Here is a 26,741-nt window from a genome sequence, read left to right as displayed (position 1 = left end):
CTTCCTTCTTAGGAATTCCATTGCTGGTTACACTTTGGACCAAGTTGGTCCAATGTCTACCAGTAAATCTTAACATTTCCATGTAGCGCATATTTTTGTAGGAATGAAGGACTTTGTACTTATTTAGTTCAGATTCCTTTTATAGCAACCTGCAAAACTGTTTGCAAAAACATGTCATAGTTTGGGCTATATTTAGTGAAGTTAATTTATAACACTCTTAAAGAGTGGAAGAATGGTTTTCAGCATGCTGAAAGTCAGCAGATCTGAGTTGTACGATTGACTCTGGCACAATTGTGATGTTGTCTAACTTCTCCTTCCCTCATACCTGCCAGCTGTATTACCAGGACAAATTGGTAGAATTTTAGAGTGCCCATGACTGGACAAAAGTGATACAATCATTAATAACAATAAAGGAGGCTGAAATATTCGAGGAATGTTTCTGCTTTATACTTGGGGAACAGCTGGATGAGGCTGTCCTAAGATCTGATGTTCGATGATATTACTGTCTGTTCTGACAATAGCTCAGGAAGATGTTGAACTGCAGTTCTTGAAGACAGATGTTTTCAAATGATCAGGTCCAGAGTACTTTCACCCAGGAGTTTTGCAATTGCTGACCGAGGAACATCTTGGATTATTAATGGTTTGGTATGCCAATTTGGAGAATTTTCAGAGGAAGTCCAAAGGAGTCATGTATCTGCAAACCTCACACCCATCCCACACAAAGTAAGGGGACAACTACCATACGACCTTTATTAATAAAGAGATAAAGGAAGCTGAGTTAATGCCAGTCAACAACGAATGAGAAAACCCCCCATACTTTGCCAAGCTTGCTTCTTATCTTTTGTGATGATATTGCAAGTTTGATTGCTGCTAGTAATAGTGCTGGTGTAATAGACCTTGACAGGACATTTGGCTTAGTATGATTTTGATGAGATTTTGATTAAGAATTGACTACTAGTAAAATACAAACCAAGGCACACACTAAATTGATTACAAGCTAACTGATAGAAGAAATATAGATAGCTCTATTTTTATGAGCTGAGAGATGGTTGGAGAAAAGAGGTAGGCAGGATTTTTCGGATATCACATAGAATGCCATGATAAAAATCTGTTAAGTGCACATCATCACTTGACAAAAATGCTCTGTGAAGATCTCTATACCCAAAAAATTCCAGTCATAAATTTTAAGCTAAAATCTGTGATACTTTAGAAATTAAGACTTCAGTTTGAATTGTTGTAATACCTGAAGTTGATCTTGATGAAGTCTCATAGGGCCAAACTGCACATCTGTTACTGGTGCCTAGAAGAAATAAGAAGGGATCTTATTAATACGTAAACACCTAGGGAAGAAGAAAAATTAGCTTTGTTGGAGAAGACATTTCTTATTTACTGCTGTCTCACAGATGTATTGCTATTGTTATGAGGCTGCTTCTTCATGAAGGCCTTATTCTGCTTTTGTAAATTTATATGCTAAGCTGCATTAACACAGTTAGAAATCAACAAGTTATTCTTGAAGTAATTTTTTTATTGCTATTTTAAACATAAAGTAATGGACTAGTCATGAAAGTTAGAAAGACAGATTGTTATTTTTCTGTATCCTCTGTATCGCTCCAGCTGTTCTGCAAAACATGGAAGTGTTTAAAAATTCTTTTTTTTTTTTTAAAGTCCAAAAAAGCATTAAATCTCCAGGAGAAAGGCAAAAATACGTAACTCTGCTCTTAGAATTTCACATGAACCAGGTGTCCAAGAGTGCTACAAAAACACACCAATTTCATTTCTCCAAGGGAAGAATTCTCTCCTTCCCACCCAGCACCTCCAGGGAAGGTTTCAGAACTCAACTATTTATACTTGACGATGCGTGTATTCAGCATGCAACTTTGCTTTAAAAAACCCTGCAAAAATGCTGTCATATGTCATGCTTTCTGCATGGCAGAAATTCCTACGTTAGATTCTGTTCAAGTAACACAGGCAAACAGTTTAGGTTAGGATGCAAGAACTGAGCTGGGATCCTTCCTTCTCATGTGTCACTTCAAGCAATGGAGGTCAATGACCAGAAGTACTCTTTATCACAACTGGTTCTCTTTGATATGATTAATCAGTAATCAAGTAATCAAGCTTGAACATGAATGACTCTTCAAATTTTTATGGGACGGACTTTCTAAAGCAGTTAAACACATAAATACAGAGGGAGACCAACAGGATTACACAGGTTTGGTTCTTTGGGAATTCCCACGAGGCAACTATCTGCACTTTTATGTGCTTAAATATTTTTCACCTTTTGTATCTGAAATGAAAACTAAAAAGCAGGAATAACAATGCTGCTGATTCAAAACACAGAGTCCAACCAATGGTCCTTGGAGTTACACTGACTCTTCAAAGGTATTGGAGTAAAAAAGCAGAAGAAAATTATTTTTTGCAATGCAGTAAACAGAAGGTATCTCTGGATTCATCTGTACAAAGAAAAGATCTGTTGAGCACAAAGGTGGCATTTTTACATTGTTGTTTTTCAAAGTAAAACCATACTTGAAGATCAGATTTATTGCTTTGCAGCCTAGAGTTTTTCCAATAAGTAATTTTATAGAATCATCAGCACGTCTCACAGAAAAATCTTTCAGAATTACACACTCCTGTCTCTCTACGACTTTACTGCTCCATTGCTCAGCCCTCAGAGTTTCTGATGTGTGATTTTATTTATTTATCAACTTAGAAATCATCTCTGCAACATTAAATAAGCAAGAAACGTGAGTCAAACGGCAACATAGTACCTGCAAAAACAATCCAGGAACCAGCATTTGCCTGTGTTATTTAAGAGGGCCTCTAAAAGCTGATGTTAAAATGACATGGAAGGGTTCCAGATTTACTCTCAGTCATCCTGGATTGGATCAGCTTAGTTTAAATACTCTCCAGTCAATTTTTTCTAATTTCCAGACCAAAAAATCTCACTTCAGATGGAAAAATCAAGCTGCTTTATTCTCCTTTGTGGCCCATCATCCAATTATTCAAAATCTGCACTAAAAAATAGCAAATATTTTTGCTGATAATGCATGTAGCAGGAGGGGATCATCCAGCTCTTGGCACCAGTGTTACTGGTTTTGCAGCACTGACAGTAGTTAGCACTTGTCCTGAATCAGTGAGATCAGCAGAAATGCCTGAAGTACACAGAGTAAGCATCTCTACTGAGTAAGAGATGCCTTTTTACAGTCACTTCTCTGACCATAACCACACTTCAAATTAAATTTTGAAACATTTCTTTTGTACTCCCCAGCTGCCAGCATAAAGCAGCAAGGGGTTTCGGTTTCAGCAAGCGAGGGGCCTGAGATCTGAAGCTGAACTTCAGTGGTGTTTGGGGGCATGTAAAACCGCACCTATCAGGCCAGCGTACCCTTGGACTATCAGTCCCAGTCCAAGGGGAGTTTTAACAAATCAGATAAACCCAGTATTGCCAGTTACTGCTTTTCAGATGCTTCTTTCTTTTAAAAAGGTTGTGAATTAATAGTCATCAAAGTATTTAAAGGACTGAGCCTGAAAAACACTTTTCTGCCAGAAACCTGTGGCCATTTCTACACTGAAAATACCTGTTCATGCACCATTTAAGCTCAAGTTACGAGCACTGCCCAAATGAGATAAACTGTCTTGTTACACGTTAACTTGCTGTCCTGAGTAGAAGGAAAAACCTCGGTCTGTATCTCAGCTGGAAAATTTTGGTGAACTCCAGTTAATTCTTAATCCTGTTGAAATCTGTTCAAATAACTTGATTAATCATTTCAACTTTTTGTGTGCTGCTGGTAGCACTGAGAAGTAACATGCTGATTAAGTACTGTGTCAAAAAATCAAGGCTTCAGCAAGGATTAGCAAAAACTCTCAACAGTCAGTGAACTAAACGAGCCTTTAAAAATACCTCTAATGCTGCAGGCTTATAACAAAACCAAACTCAGCCAAAGCTCCCATGTATAGTAATAGCACAAACGCATCTTTATTCACTCACACCATATGCTACTTTTTCCTTGAAGTTTCTTTCCTACTTGAAAAACAAAGACCCAAGTACATTTTCAGATTGACAGACATGACTTGTACATGTGACAGCCTTCCAGGCAGGCACAAACCTGTAAGAAAGCGTATGAGAAGACAGAGAGACAGAACTAGTTGTAGGTTCCTGAATTGATTGCGATAGATCAATTAAACCATCGCAAGAGCGCAGGCTGGTGCCAGGGCTCATGGTCTCAAAGACATCTACATGCTAGAATAGTTTGCAACAGTAACTAAGTCTCAGTCTTTTGAAAATGCAAATCTTTTTGACTCATCTGTGCTAGTGCAACTTCCATGATAGCTGCAGCTCAGTTCCTCCAGGTCTGGGGAGTGAGAGATGCCTGTAATAGCAGGCTGCAGGGCAGTAACTACTAGTTAGCTTTAATTGCAGACGGCAGCTCAGTTACTGCAGCAGCAAGTGTTTACACCCTCTGCTTAGAGACACAGCAGATAATCAACTCCAGGCTACTTTAAATACTTACACACAGCAACTGCGGCCATTTTACATTCTGTGACCTGCTGAACTACTGCTGGTAGCACTTATTTTCCCCCAAATTTGCCTTTCTTATTGGAACACCGTATTTTCTGTCCTGTCGAACCAGGCCTGGCCTTGGCACAAAGTGAGATCCGTCACGAGGCAATAGCATCAGCCACACACATGATAGCTGTCAATGGGGAGGTCTTCTACTGACTCCTGTGTGCAGCTTCACGCTGGCTAGAAATGATGTGCATGTTGTAGCAGCTAAGTTGCAAACATTGAAATTGCTGATAGAAATACTTCATGTTTCCAATGTCCAGAGAAAAGTGAACGTTTGGTAAATAAAAACAACTGAAATAAGCTTTAAAAAGACAGACCCAAACAACTGTAACTGATCTGATTAAAGTACAACAAACTCAATGTTGACCTGATATAACCTTATAAAGTACTTCTCACTATGAGTCATTCTTCACATTCTGCCAGAACAGAATCTACAGGAATGGTCTGTTCATGGTTGCTGGGTTGTTTGTTTTTTGGGTTTTTTTCTTCCTACAGCTAGAAAAACTTTAAATGAACTTACTCAATGAATAAATTTATATAGGAATAAAGGGTGGAAATAAAGCCAGCTTGATCCACATGCTCCCTATGGCGATAAACTGCCTGGCTGGCATGTGGGACACATCAAAGCAGCCCACAGGTCTCCTATTTGCTAGAGGTCTCATATCTTGGCTTTCTCCAAAATGCCTCTCTTACCATCACCAATTGGAGAAGAGAGCAAACCTCCTAAAAGGGCAGAGTCAGCCCCCAAAAAATCCTTTGGCTATTAACTCCCATGCAATACTCCTTCTATGGAGGGGCAAAAACATTCCTTCTGGAGGCTGATTTTCTTAAGTAACTTCTTTTATGAAGCTTTTGCGGGATGTTTTAAAGTAGGACCCTGTGCAGCCCAAGGTAACCGTTGTCAGAGCTGGAACCGCAGGCTGCTGCAGCACTACCCACTCCTGAGAAGGGCTGGCCAAGGAGCTGCTGGCGTCCTGGGGAGCTGGAACCCTCACCCGAAATCCTCCTCCACAATCCACAACTGCTCCATCACTTCCTTTCTGCCACAGATGGGGCTGTGGAGATGACAGGAATGACTCTTTGGGCATGTAATTGCCGTGCACAGCCCTGGCCTCCTGTTAGCATCCCCCCTGACAAAAGAGCAGCTGGAACCATTTCTGCTCCTGCTGCTCTTCTCACCTTTTCCAGGTTAGAGTTTGTGGGAGATGTGACAGCTTATTTTTTCTGCAACTGACTTGAACAAAGAAGTGATATAAACTCGTGCTGAAAGGAATGCAGATGCAAACGGCTGCTGTACAGCTAACATCTGGGTTTAGAAAGCAGACAATGAGAGGAGAATTACTGTTACTAGTTTAACACTAACTAACTGCCTCTTCAAATAAAGACTTCAACCTCAAGACTCTGATTCATTCTAATATATGACACAGATAACTACAATGATTAGACATAAGACTTTATCGCTGGTCCTAATGGACTACAGCCAGCAAAATTAATCATTTTACTCAGATCAATATTTTAAGACATCACAAAGAAGTGTTTTATCTAATTTTAAAATATATACTTAGGTTTTCTACATATACTATGTACATGATATAAATCAGCATGAGCTGACTCATCACAGCAAGATTTGACAGTCTTGATCATCAAGATATGCTAGGAGCTACAGGACTGTTAATATAAACTGAATTTTGATAATTCTAAGAAAAACAAAGGGATGAATTTTACAAAACAAAAAAAATCCTTTTTCTGAACCTGCTGTTTTAAGCATAGATTTATGACCCCAGAAAATGAAAGCTCAAACGAACTCATAGATTTATACCACACTTTAACTGGTTCAGGATCTATTAACAGCAGAAATCTGAATTCTACATGGTAATAATACCTTTTCTCAGAAACCTTAGCCAAATCCTCTTGGATGCTGAAAACTGGGAAATAACCCACTTGGTATAAACTGGCATGGCAAGGTTCAGGATCTAGTCCACCCCAGTCATACCAGTGCGGTGCCCCTATCTGAACAGAGAGGGCTTTGTGACTCGGCGTGGCTAACATTTCTGGGCAAGAAAGTCTCTAAGTTCAGGATGAGCTATAGGTTTCCACTATTTGCATTTTTGTTTATAAAAAATTTTATCACTTCCTGAAATATATGAATACAAATCAAATCCATGGTCATTTACCTATTTCTTTCTTTCTTTCTCAGAGGAAATCTACCTAAGTAGAGTATTTAAGACTTAACTTCCTATTTTCCATGCACTTGTTGCTAGACACTTAACATCACTGTTCACATCTTCCTTGCAGACCTTGATGGCACTGTTTTGTTAAAAACTTAACATCAGTACAAGTTACATACAATGCTGGCTGAGCAGATCTTCCTAGCATGCACAACCATTCAGAGCATAAAATGAATTTTATAGTCCACAGGCTGAATTCCGATGTGGTTAGTAACAGTGAAAATTCAGAGTAATTCAACCAAATACAAAGAAAATATGCTGGATTTACTTCAGTGTAAAGGAAGTGGGAGTCTGGCCCCACACAGCCACTTCTTTTGTTGTTTGGAGACGTAACAGTTTGAATAAAGAGGGAACAAAGCATCCAAGGTTTCTGTCTTTGCTCAACAGGTTCAAGGACAAAGGTAAGACCAGCTCTCAAAGTCCCTAAGCCATATGTAGTCAGTTTATTCTTTGCTGAAATACAAAGACAAGAATTCTGAAAGACGATTAAAATTTACCAAAACTGCTGTTCAAGCTAGATGAAACAAGTTAATTCCAGACCTTGGTATTTTTTCCTATTTCTGTTTCATAAAAGATGTAGACAAATGTCACAGACTCAGTAATTTACATAATGTAGCAGTCTGACAGTGCAATTTGCTTTGATAAAATCTAGCATTTACATTAATCTAAATCAGGTTCTGATGCATCTCTGTCAACAAAACAATACAGATTTAGATCTATATTACAAGGCCTGAAGATCACCTGAGGTTCTATTCTGGTATCTTTTTCCCTTTATCTACTTTCTGTTTTCAATTGACTCCTAGAAGAATTACCTGCGATGCTGCCCTGTAATGATACAACAGACAGCGTAAGCGACAGGGTAACATACTCCGTTTTCTTAATCCTTTCCTTAAGTTTTAGTACCAGCGGTGAACCAGATTTACATAAATGAGCTCTTGAGAGCCAAACTCTGGCCTCTGATTCCCATCAATAGCAACACAGAATGCGGACAGCGTGCAGTTTTTGTAAGAAGAAAAGCTTTATCGAGCATAATGAGTTGCCAGAGCTCTTGAATCCGGCTGCCGGCCTGGTCAGCAACCAGACCCACTCTCTAATTCCCGAGTTCCTGACAACACCTTTACTGCTCCTAAAATCCAGCCCTTCTTCCTCTCCTCAGCTGGGAGGCAAGTTTTGGGTTAACCCAGGTCCCGAGGAAGCTACCTGGGACTGGGACTGCTTTGCTGGCATGCCCAGGCATGGTGCTGAACACCGGGGCTCTCCTGGGCCCGAGGAGGACCCTGCTGATTTTTGGCTGCGCATTCAGCTTGCCACACATGCCAACCATTATTATATATGTTTGTTTGTTTGTATTCTGAGACTAATTCCCCACTGCATTTCTTCAGTGTTATTCCACTGCATCAAGTAAAGCTAAATTAGAACAAAACTGGAGTAATACTGTTGTGAAATCGGGCTCGCTGCCTTCTAGCACACTTTGGACACAACTGAGAACTCCCATTTTGTACTGTTTATAAATTCTCCCCTTATTCGTTATAGGAAACTTTGGTTATCAAACTGCAACCATGGCACTAGCAAAAGTGAATCATTCCGTTTTGTTGGGAATAATTAACAACGCTGTCCCAAAGTGACTTTTATTATTATTTGTAATGCAGTAAGGCCTGGGTGGCCTCTGGCCCAGACGAGTGTTCCTCTGTGGTAACGTTGTACAAGGACAGGACAAAAAGGCAGTCAGCAATCCCTGCCATTGTTAAAGGTCAGAACTTTTACACAGAACACGCTAACAATTTGGGTGATTTTTTTAGCCCTTGATAGGCTATTTAAGCGATAAAGTAAATGTCCTTATCCCTTAGCACGCCTGCAGCATTATTACACAGATCTCAAAACTTGTAGAGGGTGGAAATGGTTGCTGTTTCCATTTTCACATTCAGAGGAACCGAGGCACTGGAGAGCGCCAGTCCCAGCACACCTCACGCCGAGCCCCGGCAGCCCTCGGCACGGCTCAGGTCCCCCTGCTTCCTCACCAACCGACAGCAGCAGGCACTCATAACATTGGGACCATTTGATAATAGCTGCTATCTGAGAAACACCCACCGATTTCTGAAATTCAAAATTATAGTTTCTGATAATTTGAACACAATTTACATTACGACTTGGTAAAAGCAGTGTTCTTGTAGGTGTCCAAAGTAAGCAGATACAACTCCAGCAAAGCGACTATGCAAATCTCACACGACATACTTCCACAAGAATCCTCACTCCCAATGAATGTCATACCAAAAATGGACGGAATAAAACACAGACAAGACAGAAAAAGAAAGCTCTACTACTCATTAATCCACACTAACTTTTTCTGTCCAAAGAGAACAAAGTTGAATGGAAATCAGTTCTCACATCATAAGCTATACAAATCTAGCAAATTATATTTGCTGTAGCATCTACCTGATTCAGAGACTCCTTATAGGCCTGTATGCTATGCACAAGTACACAGGGGTTGAAATTTCATCTATTTGCTGTTTAAAAAAGTGTGAATCAGATGCTCCACAACACCCCTGGAAATGTGAATACCCTTAACACTGGTCTGTGCCCCATAGTCATCATTTTGCCATGTGCTTTTATGACCAACCGGCACTGAATTTAAAATGCTCTAGGCCTTCACCATCTTAAGATTTGAGATAGCTCACTGGGGTCTTCATTAAGGTCCCCACTTTCTGACTGAAAGTCTTTCCAGAACTTCTGCATTCAGGCCACATACGCACAGATCTTTGTCTGGAGGCTGTGAGCTCTCCCCGCATTGGATCCCTAGGCTGCTCACAAAACTATAGCCAAATATTTCTGTGTGGTAAGGACATGCTGTAAAGCATTTGTAGTTATATCCTGCTCTAAGAGAAAAAGAGCAGCTTAAATGATCTGGTTTGTACTTTAGAAGAATTTTTTAAACCCTATAATAATGGTTTTCTATACATAGGTTGCAGAAATGGATGCCTTTATCAATGCAAAAAAAAAGTAGTATGGACATTTTCAGCTGTTCAAAGTCAAATGTAGTTTTTAAGCGTTTATCTTTTTGGAGACTCCAGCTTAAGGGAAACAGGAATAGAATGTGCAACATGCAGAAACTGAATTGTTTCAGATGAAAAAAAGAGGTCATCTTTATGTACTAGCACTAAAAGAGGACATCTTTAAGCTACTAGCACCTAATTCCATGTTTTATTTATTTTTGACAAAATTCAAGGGTCAGCTAGAATACTCTGCACTCCAGAGCCAACGTCTGCTGAAGTCAAGCATCCTTGGTATTCTGGGTTACTTGCAAATAACGGTTGCAATTGCCTTTGTGAGACATTACCTCGCGGGCAGCTGAGCAGCACGTATGTGTGGATATTACACCTCTCTGAGCTTCAGCAGCTGTTCCTTTGTACTCCCAACAACTCTGAGACTGCTCTGTTTTCCCCTTTGCAATCACAGCCAGCCACACTCTATCTCACAAAACGCTTCAAAGGCAGCCACATAAAAATGGTGCATCAAGCAATTCCCAGAAGGCTGAGGCCTACTTCCTCTCCCCTTTTCCCTCACCTGACACAAGTCTGGCTACTCCACTGGCTAGGAGAGCTACAACAGCTCTGGGGACCCACTAACTCCTCATACGCCGGCATCGATATAAAAGTTTCAGTGTGTTATCCTCTCTCATCTGTTTGCAGAAATAACCTCTACCCAGATGCAAAGCTTAGCCAAGAAGACAGAGGAGAAATTGGTCTTTAAGTCTTGCAGGTCATCAGCCAAGACACGTTTGAAATGAGAGCATTAAGTATGTTGGGGTTTGCATCACTCCAAACAAATAAATCCAGCCTCAGCTCTACCAACATCTTTGTCTAACTGAAAAGGAACTTCTCATTTGCCTACTGCTGCCTCAGGTGTATTAATTTTGCAGACAGGCTGTAGCTGACTTTCCATCCCCCTACTTGAGCAGACACTTTAGTACAAATGCTACATTCTTCTGGCCCAGAGGGAAATTCTCGCTGCCTGCACTTTAACAGTTGAGCTGCATGGCACTCTGGGAAACTTAAATATGGCACAGTAGTTCTATTGTTTAATATTATTAAAACTGTGTGCTCTCTTGTGATTCTGCAAGATCCTGGAGTGTCGCAATGAGCGGTAATCTATTTCACATCTATCAGCTAGTTCTCTTCTTTCTAGTGGATGCCACTGGCTAGTTTTATTTTAGAGATGATTACAGATGTATCAGGATACAATAGATCTCCATCACTATCCGTTTTTTGGTTTGGGTTTTTTTTTTTTTATGCACATGAACTTCAGTGGCAGTTTTCCTTGAACCATCTGGATTTGAACAGAGTCAGCTGACTAAAAGGAAATTCCAGTCTATCAGGAAGATTTCCAATTACTTTCTGTCAAACAAACTTTTCATGCCTTAATCTACCAACACTGCAATCGCCACAAATAGACCAAGCAAAGCAAGAGAGTACAGCACAAAAATAGCATAAACCACCCAGGCTTCCTAAAAGATCTCTATTTTGTCCTAAACCTTCCATTTGTTAAGGAATAAACTTGCTTTTTCTATTGTCATTAATAACCCATTGTTTGCACTGACACAGTTCAGGCTTTACTGACCATAATATTTTTTTCTACCTGCTGCCACCCATGATCATAACAGCGTACACCTTCACACAGCTTCCTCGAGTGTCTGGGAACCTGCTGGACACTGCTGGCATATGGTTTTCTGTATGGTCCGAAAAGTGTGCTCTACCCACCGAAGTAAGCACAAACTCATTCGTGCTCTATCCAGTACCCTGCCTGGAAAGTGCTCTCAAAGACAACAAAGATGCAGGCCCTGAGATGTAATTTCACAGACAGAATAAATGCTAAGTCAGTGGGACAGAGGCCAGTACAGCGAAAGAGAAATGTTCAATACAGATAATAAACATTTCAGTATTTTTGTTTATTGATTGCAGGTTTCCCAGGCTGATTGCAACTGTCCACTGATATTTGAGAAACCCAAAAGAGAGGTTCTTGGCACTCAAACCTTTTCTACATACAGAACTTTGTCTCCAATAAATGGAGGACGCCTTGAGCCTGCAGCCACATTCAAGATGTCTTTTTAAAAAACACATGGAAATTCACAGTGGTACATCCATTCCTCACTCTAAGGCTTAGCAATACTTTTGGTTGTTCACACCAATGACCAATCCAACAGGTTAACTCCAGATTTTTATCAAAAAGAAGAAAACAGACAAATGGATTTAAGAGCGCTGGGGATCCCTTCTTTCTTTTGACCACTAGGAACTTCACTGGTGGAAGGGATGAGTGACTGATTTCCTCTAATACAGATGTCTCTTCATTTCTGGGGACCTACAGGGTAGTTAGAAACCTGACACTGCTTTTCTGCTGAGTCTGGTTCAGTAACACACAGTGCTTCTGCCAGCCCACAGGGCTCGTTACATATTACACACTTGGTAGATGGGATCACTCTTTTTTTTCCTTAAGTACAGTAGAACCTTTTTACAGTTATGCCGATCCCCCTAAACTTTGCATGTCCTTAATAAAGTGAGGGTTTCATAATAATCTGAATTGCAATTAAGTAGAATTTGAAGCAACAAAGCAACTTTTCATTCTAGTTCTCCTGTAAACAGAATTTCACTCTATCTGGATTTGTGGTAGGCATACTCCATTTTATTTAACTGACAAAAATCTGTTAAAAAGAATTAACTATACTATTATCTTTGATGTAAAGCAATCTCTGCACATTCTGCCTATGAGTAGCATTTCCTTTACAAAACAACTGCTGCTTATGCCAAAGAAGACACTGCTGGTATAAAATGAATTATTACGGAGCATGATTTTCTCTTTAGAAATGCACAAACGACCAATGTGGTAGCACCTCCTAGTAAAACTTCACAGGACCAAAGCTGTGGCAACCAAGGTCTCCACAGAGCAGTGTCCCACGAGGCGACTCCTTTTTAATAAATAACCCATCAGCAAGGCAGCCCATAAAGCACTCTGCCACTGCAGTCGCTAACAGGGAAACAAATTCAGCCGGGTATCAGATATCCACTTAAGATGAAATCCTGCCCACAGTGAAGGTCATTGACACCGATACTGTCTAGATATACTCTCTCCAGGTATAATGTTTGTATTTCTCAAAGTACAAGGGCCATAATTATGCAGATAATAATCTATAGATGTCAAATAGCCTCATATAAATTATTTAACCTTGAGATTTTCAGGAGAGACATCATCTGGAGATACTTGCATCAGATACTTGTACCAGTTATGTAATGGCAGTGAAACTTTCACAGAGAGTCTTGCTGCAGTTACAAAGTTTGAAGGAAAGATCTGTAACGTGCAGGGAAAAGAATGTGGGGTGAGAAAACACAAAACCACTGAATAAATCTATAATGTAAACATGTGCATTCATCTGCATTCAACATTATCGGTGCATAGACCGATAACTACTGTATAAAATCATGAACACTTATGAGCACACAGCTAGCAGTCGTTAAAAGGTGCATTTGGTTGAGCAGATGTGGACTTTCCACGTGTCTTTGGACAGCCATTGTGAAACAGTGCTTGTCTTCCCTATAATGCAGGTTGGATGTCAGGAATTTTTTTTTCAGAAGCTTTATCACTCTCCTCAAGTTACAAGTCCTCAGATTCTCCGGTGGGCCTTTCCATAGGGGCAGTTTGAACACCAGCACTGTGTGCAATCTCTGACATAAGCAGGTTCTGTGTTCCCCCCGGCAAGGAACGCAAAGTGTGAGCAAAGCAGAGTCAAGACTAGCACAGCTGAACAGCTTCTAAAATATCAGGATCAACAGGTACCTACCACCTTCTGCACAATTTTACTGACACCTAAATGTCTCTGGCTTATCTACAAAAGTCTGATGTTGTAGCTGAGACTTGCACAATTGTCCTACAATAGGAATCAGTGCTGGAGCTGTGCACATGTGAGGAGCCTGGGCTATTCTGTCCCATGTCACAGAGCTCCATGCTCCATCATTTAGTCAGGCAGCAATATCCTCATTTCACTTGGATAACAATGATGAATTAGGAGAAGAAGCTATATTAAAGAAAGAGGCTCCACTTAGTCATTATATAATCAAATGGTGTCAACCTATGCAAAAAAAAAAAACAAAAACCCACAAAAACCAAACCCTACAACCCTGATTAGTTGCAAAGAAAACTGGCATCCATCCAAAATCAATCTCCCTTGACATACAAATTCTGGCATCTGACAAGATGGAAGCTCGTTTAATCTGCTTTGCAACTATCCAAAATATGTTTCCACCTTGAACATTTTTGCTTTCTCACTCTCCTGGTGTTTCTAAGAAAGGATGCAATGGGCCTAGGCCTTCTGCTGCGAGCGTGAAAGCTTTACGCCAAAGAACAAACAAGAGAAAATAGACATTAAAGTCCTGTCTGGCGACACCATTAATAAGTTCACAGTCACCATTTCCTTCTTCCTCCCCTGCACCAAGTGTTTCTTCCCAGACAGTGATCCAGACTGCTGATAGCCCTGGCAGGGAGCTTTTACCAGAAATTTTAGCAGGAAATGTTAATTTGCAAGCCTCGGTGTCCTCCCTCGGGGAAGACAGACGTTGTATCTGCACAACCAAACTGGGGACTCAGAGCTCCTCAGACCTGCCTGCAACACGCAAAAGAGAAATTCCTCTGTATCTGTAGCAAAGCTGAATAAAAAAACCAACTGTACTGATTTATTTTCTTTTGCCTTTTCCCCCCAAGCAATGAAATACTAGAAGAATGTCCAAAGCAAACAGAAAATTTCTATTAATGAAATAGCCAATTTAGTGTAGTTTCATGGCTCAGTCTGATTTCTAGGACACAAAACCTAGCTGGAAATGTTTAGGACTAGAATAAAACAAAACTATTGCTATGTGTAAAAATTCTACTGCATTTCTATAAACCAGTTCAATGGTAAAGACAGCCTATGTGAAACAGTGAATGTAACACATACATCACAAATAAATTAGATATCAGGGATAAATAGTTTTCCGGTATAAAGTCTAATGTCTCATGTAAGAGACAGAAAGGAAAAGCCAGACTGACTTTATTAGCAGTTCCAATAAAGCTACAGCAAAACTTCAGGTCACTTGGAGAATTAAAAATAAACCTATAAACTCATCGAAGAACAATGTAGATCAGACTCTTGAGAAGTTTTATTACTCAGATAGATCACCCAATTTCTTTTTCTTCCTCTATGAACTTTGAACATAAGGCTGTAATTACTTACTATAGATGCAGGAGAGAACCATGTTCTTGATTAGGAGAACTTTTATCAATCATGGGAAATTTCATTTGACTTGTTTTATGTGTTTGCATGTTCCTTTGAGCCAGGACAAATGTTCTTACCACATTCACATTTGTGTGGTTAGCAGATTTTTCTGCATCTCTTTTGTCCTCATCCTCCAAAGACAAAACAAATGGTGTGCTGCTAAATGTTGAACTTTGCAATTTTAGTACTACATTGCGACAGGAATATATTTTCACTAACTGTATGAGCTACTACATGTACAGTCTAGGCACCTACCACAGAACACCAAAGTTCTACTTTTTTTCTTCACAGCTTAATTTGAACCAATATGTCGTACTCTGGATGACTTCAGAATCTACTATGAGGTGCATGATTTAATCCAGTTATATTTTGTAATCTAATTTTGCTAAGAACATTCAAATGTATTCCAACAAAACAAACCTTCTGTGAAACAGCAGGAAAGTATTAGAGGTGGCATCAAACAACTACTCCATTAGACATAAATTTCTCACAGTATGTTCCCCACAAAACAGAGTAACAAAATTTGCAGGCCACAATCTGAGGTTGTACCCAGAAATACTTTCCAGATGAAGCAAGCGAGATTTGCAGTGGTTTTGTGATACAATCGACAATTTTCCTGCTGTTGGAAGAGAGATTATCCAGTGCATTTGCTGCATCGATTGTGTCTTCTTGCACACCTCCTTTTCTGAGTTCTATGAGCAATGAAAGCTAAAAAGGACACTTGTACAAGTGTAAGGTCCATCACGGCTCTCTTGTGTCCTTCCTTCTCTGTGCAGCTGGCCCTGAATGCTGAATAGCAGATCACTTGTGAATTATTTTGTCAGACAAATCTAACAAATACATTGCCTACCAAGCGGGTATGACATTTCAGCCTCATGCCCCATCTTTATTCTTAAATAATACACCCTTGCCATTGCTACCCATCTACTCTTTGGGAAGTAAACCATGCCTTGTTTGAACCATAAACTAATAGTACTTAAAGCATTTAAGAGTGATTTATTTATTTTACAAGATAAATATGCCTATATCGGGAATAATATTTTGCTGATACTGTAAACATGGAACTATGGGTGTCTCGACTCATATCCCACATATTACATTTCTACTTCAGACTGAGTTTTCAGACAGAATTTCACAATGTTTATGACAACTTAATAGCTTAACTGATGATTTTGCTTTGCAATTACTTTTTGTATTTTTAGCCCATTCTATTTTTTTTTTAAATCTGCATGGCATAGAGAATTACCAGAACTACCATTTGACTGGCTTGCTATTTTCCTAGAGTAAGAATAATCTGTTGGCTCTGCCAATCAAGAAAAAACACTTATTTCCCCAAGTTCGACTTTGAGAATTTAGTTAACAGCCTTTACAAGCAGAACTATGCAAATCAATGTTTCCCACGTAAGAAGCTTTTCAGAGTCTGCAGCAAGAAACAGCTTCTGATGAGTATAGACCTATTTTTTTACAGTACGTGATAGCATATTTTCTTCCTGAAATGTTCCATTATTTCCAGCACTTCTGTCATACAAGATTATTTTAATTTTCTTTTTAATCTAGTTAGTACTGTTCCGTCACTGCCGTGCCTACCGGTTGTTTTCTCGACGCAACTCTCCTAGTCTCATCTGGAACTCTCCCAGTTTCATCTGGTTGGAAAAACTGTGTCCCTTTGACTGCAAGCCACTGGCAATGGTGACAGCATTCATTTCACTCTCTGTTCTGTCATCTAATGCAAGACTGAACAACTGGAGCCTCAAACTGATTATATCAGCACTCCAGGAGTCAGGGGCAAACATCTGGAATTTGTTTCTTAGAAATAAAATGAATGACATCTTTTCAGAAGTTTTAGCTTGCACCTGTACTTATAAATCTCCATGAGGGCAAGTTATGAATAAATTTAATCAGGAGCAGAAGGCTCTGATTTTGAGCCTTTTGGCTCAACCCCTGTCAAGGGCCCCAGGAAGAAGGTTGGTGCTGAGATGCCCTGGAGGCACAATTTGTTCAGAGCTCTCCTCTTCCACCGGAGGATAAGGAATACGCTACATTAGGCCTCCTGGGGCCCACCATGCTTTCAGTGCACACATCCAGCCAGCCCTGCAGAGCAGGTTGGGTGGCAGAGCGTGCTCTCTTGGTCCCCTCTCCCCGATGATGGAGTGTTCTATCCAGCCTTACCGTCCACACAGGCAACTGGGAGTTTGGTCCAGCTTTGCCACAGGGGAAGTGTAGCCCTGAAGGTTATTTTTGTTGCCTGTACCATCACCAGTGGTTCAAACTTCAGCAGAAGTTGTGAAGAGGAATGGAAAAGAGGACAGGAGGATTTTAAGATGACAGTACTGCAAACGGGGGCGGGGGGCAGAGGTCAAAAGAATCAACCACCACCACTGTTATCTGATGGGAGGGCACAAAGGAACAGGATGAACCTCTGAAAATATGTGGAGGAGGGAACAGGGAATACACAGAGAGGAAGAAGGGCAGGGGAGAAACAAAGAGAGAGAAGCCTCTGCCAATTGTTTGGATGAAGTGTTACCTTTGCCTAGGCACTGAACTCATTGTCTGCAGCTGTCTCCTTTCCTGCTTCTTTCCTGAGCCTCCCTCAGCACAGACAGTGCTTGTTCCAAATCGGAAGGTGACTGATGTGGGTCCTGTGCTATGGGCAGGTCTACACCAGGGACTAGATCAACTTCTTTATTTTCACTTGCGCAGAGTGCAAGATTTTCACTGCAAGGATTTCACTGACTGAAGTGCAAGTTGACCACATCTTATCCAACTTGGCAGTGTTGGAGGATGTCTTGGAGAATGTTCACATTTAAGGACTGGTATGATCTTAATGTGACAATTCCATGGCAAATGCAACCAAACACCTGGAGATTCAAAGCAAATTCCCACAGGTATCTGTGGCTGGGCACTGCATCCAGTTCATTTCTCTATATACTGACTATGGGCCCCATTAGGGATGCGGGATGCTGGAAGAACAGGAACTCTGTATTGGGGAGGGAACTGGTTATATTCCTTTCTGATCATAAAGGAAGATATTCTGAAGGAAACAGCATTTTTGTTTCTGCACAGACCCAAACATGAAGTAGTCAGAAAAGACAAAGAGAACTCAGCATTTCAATGAGGTGAGAGCCCACATGCTCCACTCTCAGTACTTCACACACACAGACGATTTCCAGTTACTGAAAACATCACTGAGACAGTGCAGCAAAACTGAATTTAGGAGAGAAAGGCACCAGGCAAAATGTTCTGGCTATACCTTAATAAGGCCTTTAAAAAAAGAAAGACAAAGTGAACCCCTGCAATGGTGGGCCGGTTCCAGCAACCCTGTTGGTCTGTCTGTCATCAGATGTCCCCTGACTTTTGCACTGCTCTGCAGGGCAACTCCAAACGTTCCGAGTTCTGGGTTTTTTTTACTTTTTCTGGTTTGTTTTGGTTTGGGGTTTGGTGTTGTTTTTTTTGTTTTTTTTAATAAAGGACCTTAGAAGATTCCTTACAAGAACTGCTTTCATGAAATGATCAACTGCTCTTTGCCAAATACACAAGCTCTTGGAGAAAGGAAGAGTAGGATTTGAAGACAGAGTAATGCTATGCTGGGGGGAAACATTTGGAGCTTGACAGACCTACAGAAGAGATAGGGAAGCACAAGACTCAATTACCATAAGGCACAAGCGTGCCCTATTTTTACAAAGGTTGTTCCTTTTTTCCAATAGGTGCTTCCTCTTGCTATGGGTGACAGGAGGCTAATGCGATGATGTTGTTAGTATTACCGACTAAAGCTGTCCCAAAGCTTTGTCTGGAAGAACTGTTGAACTAAGGTCTGTTCTACTCATCACTGGTTATTGTCCAAGTGGAAGTTAATAACCCTGTGGCACTGGCCAAAAACAAGCAAACCAAAAATGTAAGGGGGGGGGATCAGACCCCTGGCAGAGTTTCAGTATGCCTGATCTCGGCAACCAGACTCTCTGCGCTAGCTAGTAGAGGAACTCTTGATGAATGTATTGCTGACAGTTCCTCGGTCTGCAGAATTACAGCACTAGCAGTTTCACTGTCAACAGCTCACAGAATGTTTTGCAATACCTGGTGAAGGTGTTTTCACATATACATCATACAGCACCACATTATAAACTATTTCAGGCTGCTTCAGGAAGCTACTAACATAATTCTGTAAGAAAACACACTCATGAAAAAAAAAAAATCCAAAAACCGTTAAAAAGAATCCAAAAGCAACAAATGCGGGGTTTTATCACCACTCAATATTTAAACTGTCAGCTTTATCCTCTGGGTAAGTAGGCAGCTCTTGTTCACAACTGAACACCTACTTTATTTATTTAGCTATGCTGCATTTAACCTTACATCCTGTCTGCTGGGTGCATCCGGCTCCACAGATCTCCATGCAGCAAAGCTTTAGCATAAGGTGGGGGAGCTACTTTCCACAAGCCAAAAAACAGGAAATTTGATGACATTGTTCAGTGAGCAGACGTCAGCAGAGAGTGATACAAAAGAGTAAACAACTTCCTAGCAGCAGCAGACAAATGGGCCGGAACTACTGGAATCCTGTGATGTCTGGTGTGTTTTGCATGAAAATTACTGTCTCAATGAAATAGGGAGAGATCTTCGTCTAATGCAAATTGGAGCTGCTCCCTGGAAATCTAGGAACTAAACAATTTGGTCTGTTTAAGATCTGGCTCCAAGTTTTTACCTTTGTGATCCTGGAAACATAATTTTTGAGAATTCACGTTGTTCATATTCTAAATATTTTGTAAATGTTCTCATTATTTTAAAACACACAAGAAGTTGATTTCAATCAAAAAGGATAAACTTCAGTGAATATATGTAAGGCAGTGTCAGAAATGCAGGTGCCATTTCATTGTAATCATACTACCATCAGTCTTGCATGTATATATACATTATACATATGTATAATATAGAATATTCTTGTTAAAATACTTTTATATGAAGGAAGCTCAGCACTCTGCCGGTGGAACCAAATAGTAGGTATGACATCTCCCTTTTGGATTTCAGTGTTTGCTTTGTGGAATCTGCTCTCATATTTTCCGGCTATGGGCAAATGTCAAATATGATCCAAAAAAATAACCTCTCAGCTAGGCGTATGATGACTCAAAGCCAGGTTATAGCAGGCAGAAAGGAAATGTAGGGGAAGACATTTTTGCTCTAATCGAATGTCACTCTGCCCATCTCTGTCCAATTTAAAGATCTCTTAACTGCAAGAAGTAATATTTGACCATTGACCACAAATAGGGAGCTTCACTATTGCATCCTAATCAACTGTATCAAGAAAAATGGTATCGTCTGGAAAAACTCTCTTCCCATCTCATCTACTTGTAAAGAGACCACTGAGGCATATAATTTTTCAGGTCCTTTATACTGCCTCTCGAGCTCTGCCTGTCAATGGGATGTAGATAATTCAGTCCTATTCTAAACAAGTTAGTTTTTAAAAGAAACGCTTAACAAACAGACTAGGACCTTGCTGGGGCTTTATGATCTGGGAAAATCTTACAGAAAATACACAGGGATGTTGTGCAGTGGGATGCAATTCAGTAGGTACAATCCCAGGACTCTCCTCTCACCCAGGTATCCCTTCTAGCCAAAATCCAAGCAGAACAAACTCCTAAGATGAAAATTAGCAGCTAAATTTATAGCTGTTCACAAGATTGCTCTATGCTCAGTAACAGAGAGAGAGGGAACAAGAGGAAAGAGCCAGATGCTTCACAGTTTTCCTCGCCAACTCTCCTCTCCTCGGAGACAAAAAATGTAGTATGTAATCCTGGTGAGCAAGACTCACCCATAACCATGTCAATGCTGCAGTCAAATGACAAGGCAAACACACTGGGCCAAACCTATCTGTAATATAACTCCAGTGACTTGAGCAGACTTTGTTCTTCCTAAATCCTGACAAGTAGCTGTAGGCTAACAAATGGCTAGACAAAAATAAACAAAACCACACACCCAAAAAGCAACAAATGCCTACAAAAACCCGTAGGTCTAAAAAAAAAAAAAAACCCCAAACCAAAACTGCTTCTCATTCCTCACTCTACCTACCTCAGAATTTTCCTGGTTCCAATTAATTTGTCATTTCAGCAGAGTATGAGTTTGCACCAGTTCTGTCATTCTTCCCTGACTCCTCAGTTTGAATGTAAAAAGTAAGGGTTTAGAAAACAAACTCCTGTCTAAAGCTGATCATTCTCAATCCTCTATCATTGGTTATATGACAGAATTAAAAATATATACATCACTAGCAAAACTTCCAAGAATAAGCAAATCCATCTGGAGGAACTCCAAAGTATTTATCAGAGAATGATATTCACCTGGCTGTGCCAAAAACGTCAAGAAGTTATTCTTGTCAGAAGACAGGCTTTCTGCAAAACCCCCATGGCTTCAGGATGAAAACATTATTTTATTACAACTCCCTTTTCAAACTTTCTTTCCAGTAAGGCTTATGGCCAATACATGGATAGGAAAGAGACCTTGCTCTGACCTGCAGCAACAGCAACGATGGTGGTGTGACACGACCGAAGTGGAGATACATGACTATGCAAGTCTGTCATCTCCATGGCGCACTTATTTAGGGCCTTCCATTGTTAAGTTCTGATTTATATCAATCGAGGTGAACATGGTGACCGAAGGCAGACAGCACGTGGTTTTAAATATAAATGAAACTATGGAATCCTATTGTGTGCAAGCACAGAAGCGGGGACAGCATAGGAAGGGTGGGTGGCTGTGCTGAGCAATCTGCTGATAGAGGTTACTATCTCTTCTTGATAGGGTCTGGCAAAAAGGATAGTAACTTCTACAGGATTTCCCTCCCACTTTTCAATGGCCTGAGGCCTCAGACTAGCAGGTATTACATAAAATGCAAAATGTTTTCCAGTTATCTCTACAATGCCATACGACTGAGATTGATTTTGCAAGCCAGGCCACCGTTTCCTGCTTCTTCCCGTGCAGCTAACAGAGAAATCCTTTTAACTTTCTGTGTTTGGAATATCTGTCATTATCAGTTGGGTTCAATTAAATTTTTACATATGATTTTGTGTCATGGAAGTATATTTTCAAATTTTACTTCTGCAGTGCAATGTAAAAGCACCTTCTAATCAGATTAAATGACTAATAAAAACCTAGCCTAGGTTTACAGGGGAGTTAACTTGGAGGCCACTAACTATGGTATTTCCTATATTTTACACCTATTTTGGGGTCACTTTACAATAAATTAGCAAATTTATTTTTATTTTTATTTTCAGAAAACTGAAATGTTTTCTGATATAAAAAGAGTGCTTGTCAGGAAAAACGAGAGCTCCAAGGGTTTGATGCACCTACCATTTTCCCATCCACAAAGGGGAATGTGTTTCTTACGGGATCACTGCACAGTGGTAAGCTTTGTTTCTGTAGAGATTTTGACATATGGCTAAAGTTAGACCTTAAATTAGAATATTCCTCTTTGAATTGAGAAATGATCTTTCTGTGCAAATGAATAGTGTATTCAGTGTGAATAAAGCTTCTGCTATTGCACAGTTCATCTTATCTACTGATGTCATTTCCTCTTAGTTGCTTCTGTAATATTAATAATCACCATATAGCCAAAGAGGTCATATACTAGGAATGTATACTTTAAAATTCTTCAACATCGCAGAAGAGCTTGAACAAAAAAAATCTATGTTTCTGGCTAGATGGACACACTGAATGACTTGCAAGGAGATGAAGTTACATCATTTAAAGGTGGGGATAAAGAAACCTGTCTACTTAGGGGAAAAAGACTCCAGATTGCAAGAGAAATGCAAGAGTTGAACAGAGAAAGGAAAATTGCTAATGAACAGTGAACCTAACCTTCCTCAATAAGCAAAAAAGGGTCATAAACAAAGTAATCATGCTGATAAAACCAAAGGATCACACAAAAATCATGAAGATTTGATTTACGGGTTCAGGACATTTCTGATGCAATTCTTGATAAGATAATTCTTGTTCTAAAAGGACTTTCAGTTGCAGCTTCTTTTTTCCTGAACACAGCAGAAGCTTCCTGAACACAACATTTTCAGCAGTCAGTTCCTAGGGATCTCTACTTACCTACCCAGCTGAAGAGCAGAAGAAAGAAAAAATGCAGGTGCAGAAAGGAGACTGGTATCTTTTAAGGGAACTGCCTGGTACGAGCTTCTCAGAAAATCTCAGACTAGAAAGTTGGGGTATCATTTTTGTGGTGAGTGCTCTGCTTGGCAGGACTGTGGCTACCTCCAGGTGTTGCGAAGAATTTCAGCTCTTTGTACATAAACAGGAGCAAAAGAGGAAAATGAACCTCTACCACATACGTCGAGGGAAATAAAGGCCCAGGTCCATCCTGCCTCGTCTTAGTCACATAACCAAGATGGCAGCATTAAAAAGCTGGAAAGCCTAGTCACCCCTCTAATTCATGGACAAATGCAGGAACCTGTGTTTCAGATACAACGGAGCTCAGGAGACAGAAGAGCTCACAGGACTGTCTGCCTTAGAACAGACCAGAGCTGCTGGCAGTACAGTGGGAGTTTGGAGGATCTGCCCCTTCTCACTGACTCAACTCTCACCTCTCGAGCTTTAAGAGGACACTCATGCTGGCATACCACGGGAAATCCGTAAGTGCATTTGAAAAATGAAGTTTATGTTTAAAAAAGAGAATTAAGACATTCTTTTAACATCTTTGATTTAGAAAAGCCTTTCATGCCACCATATATCATTTTGAATGAAGCATTTTTCTCCTTGGAAAAAAATGAAAATTACTTTCTAGTAAAAAGCAATTGTTTCTACACAGAAATTCAAAAAACTGGATAAAATCCTACATTTAAAAAAAAAGTAAATTTAAGGAGGAGACAAGTTCTAGGGCACATTGGAGTGAAGAGACATTAAGAGCTGAAAACTTAGCTCTCAAGAAATGGTGTCAGAGCACAGTAGCTGGGAGCTTTCAAGATGGGCTGACAAAAACTATGAGTAAGATCTAGTTAAAGACAGCAGTGACTCCTCAGAATATTATAGAAGAAACAATATCTCACAAATATGTTCGTTTGTTTGGTTTTTTCCAGCGTGAATATAGATCTATGACATAGACACTCTGCTCTTTATGTATTGAATATCATTCTTTTAAGTATTTCAGAGCATGGAAATACTGTTCTGGGAGTGATTAAAATACTGATTTTTACAAGGTCTTTAAACCAAATAATTTTGGATAGAATTTTCTTCCTCATACTACTTTGGCTTTATGTTCTCTCCAGAATGTTCTCCCTTTTTTCTTCACTTGTAAGTACCAATGTTACCAGGTGTAGAATCTCTTTAAGGGATCTCAGAATAGTTGATCTTTCTGTCAAAGCCAGAGTTGTAGTTCCTAGCATCATGTGACTGCATGAGATCTGGGTTTTCCTGGCAAAAAGGTTACTTCTGCCTCTTGCATTTGCAGAAAAAAAAGCTTGAATCCTAAATGTTCAAGCACTAGAATGTCAGCAGAGAGAACCAAAATGTGCCGTTATTTAAAATAAACATTAATTTCTCAAGCTTAGTGCATTTTTATTTTTTTTTTGTCTGTAATAGTGACTTTTAATCTCCTGGAGCTGGCAGTACTGCATCAGTGCAGCAGGAACAGGTCACAACTGCTGCAGGACTTTGATCTGAGCAAGAAAGGCATTAAGTGCTAAGCAAAACAGGGTGAAAGGGCAAGGATCAGCCTGATGAAGTCTAGTGCCCAAAGTCAGACTCTGGATCAATATTCAGCCAGCTGTCTTCAGCACCCAATTCCCAAACACAGACTGCCACTTTTTGAAGGAGACATGCGATAGGAAAACCAGCATTTGGATTATCCACGTCTAATAGTCCAGGACAGACAAAAGCAATCTGGGCTACCATTTATCTCAAATAAAGGCCAAAGATGGAAAGAGCTGGTTCCACTCCACGCCCTAGTAGAGCAGCAAACACGGATACAGGGTAAGGCAGAACAAAATGTAGGCAGAGACAAGAGATCACCCTGCACAGGGCCAGAAGTCAGACAGTAATTTACACTACAAGAAAAGCTTATACTTTCACAGGGCAGAACATAAAATCACAGAGGTAGAAGGCATCTCCAGAGGTTATCTAGATCATCCTCTATCCCAAGGCAGGATTAATATAGTTATGTCACCCTTAACACACATTTGCCTAAGCTTCTCTTAAGCTCCATGACTCTCTCAGCAACCTACTGAATTCCTTCACTGTCCTCTATGTTTGGAGGTTTTTCCAACTTATCAGACTTCAATATTTTCTATAATTAAGGCCGAACATAGTATTTCTTGCCCTATTCACCATGGAAATTAAAAAAATATCACTCCCTCCCACTTTGTAGCAGCCTTTTCCAGATTTGAAGGCTGGTTAGTTTGTAGAAGTAAAGGACTTGTTATTTTCCGTTAAGTCAAAGCATTTAAAACCAATTTTAAAAAGCCACCAAAAAAAAAGTTGTCAACACTGTTATGGTAGCTGTATAGGGTGCAACTTGTGAGCAGTAGCTAAAAATATTTTGAGCACAACTTATGGGGGGGATTGCAGAGGGATGCAGGTACACACAGATAAGCAGCTGGACACAGTGTATCTGAGTAGGATGATCCTTACCAGTTAAATCTCAATTTCTAGGAAATGCCTAGAAAGAGGACAGGCACTGACTTCCATGGAAACTATTCTGTTGAAAACCAAGGCCCCGCGTCTCCACTAAGAAAGGACTGTGCCCAGGACAACAAACAAACATATCTTATTAAAACCAAGAGAATTTTAAGTTAAGCTTGTGCTTAAGTGCTTGCTGAATCATGGTTTGGTGTTGTACACAAGGAAGTTTATAATACACATTCATTTTCAATCAGACAACCTAGACATTAAAGGAATTACATCTTGCTCTTAGGATTGCACTTGGACTGATTTTGTCAGTCCCCAAAGAGAGAATTTCACTGTTTATTACAACAGCTGGGATTAACTATGTACTCTAGTAACTAACGACACTAGACATCCTAGCAGGAGGTAACTGTATAATTACATTTCTCATAGATATTTCTGAATGAAATACAAATCTCAGTTAGCGCTTATTGACATATCCAGAGCACATAAATTCATAAAAGAAGTTTTCATAGATTTATGAAAGGAAAGAGAAAAGCTTACTGGAAAACAACAGACTGGCCACACTTATCTTACTTAATTTGAATGAGGCTCTGGCAGACCAGAAAGTATAAAGGAAATAGTTGTGTAATGCCTAATGACTGCTTAGAATGGAAAAATGTTTCTTCTTTTATCTTGGCTTGTTATAAGGGGATGGGTCAGAGTACAACACAGCTTAAATAGGAAATTATGCCTATGATCAACTGAAGTTTTTAAAAGCTGTGTGCACATATTGTACAGTACCAGGTTAGCTTTGAACCATGTTGAAAATAGAACGATTTCTATTTGCTAGGAAGTTGTGGGTTTGACTTTATAGCACATAAGCAATAAATTTACTTTCTTGTAACTAAGCCAAGGAGGACAGAGTAAGTATGCTCATGAGACTAGGAAATAAATGCAGCTACATCTATTTCATACTGATAAATCCATATCCCATCTCTTTGTTCTCTGACTCTCCATACATTAACCAGCTATTGCAAATTACCAGGAAAGTGTTATTACCGTATACTTCCAAAGCTTC

At 40.0% G+C, this 26,741-nt stretch overlaps 1 protein-coding gene across 8 annotated transcripts in view; it reads right to left on the bottom strand.

Annotated features, from left to right (window-relative positions):
• PDE8A (phosphodiesterase 8A) overlaps positions 1 to 26,741 on the bottom strand; it is a 157,616-nt gene that overhangs the window by 37,290 nt on the left and 93,585 nt on the right. For all 8 annotated transcript variants that reach the window (XM_075765129.1, XM_075765131.1, XM_075765127.1 and 5 more), the window contains one exon: positions 1,244 to 1,300. In XM_075765129.1, coding sequence (XP_075621244.1) covers positions 1,244 to 1,300 — 57 coding nt within the window. The remainder of the gene's footprint in view (positions 1 to 1,243; positions 1,301 to 26,741) is intronic.

The sequence above is a fragment of the Balearica regulorum genome, chromosome 12, assembly GCF_011004875.1.
Source record: "Balearica regulorum gibbericeps isolate bBalReg1 chromosome 12, bBalReg1.pri, whole genome shotgun sequence".
Classification (NCBI taxonomy): Eukaryota; Metazoa; Chordata; class Aves; order Gruiformes; family Gruidae; genus Balearica; species Balearica regulorum.
The sequence above is the reverse complement of the archived record's forward strand: the minus strand, read 5'-3'. Positions and strand labels throughout refer to the sequence as shown.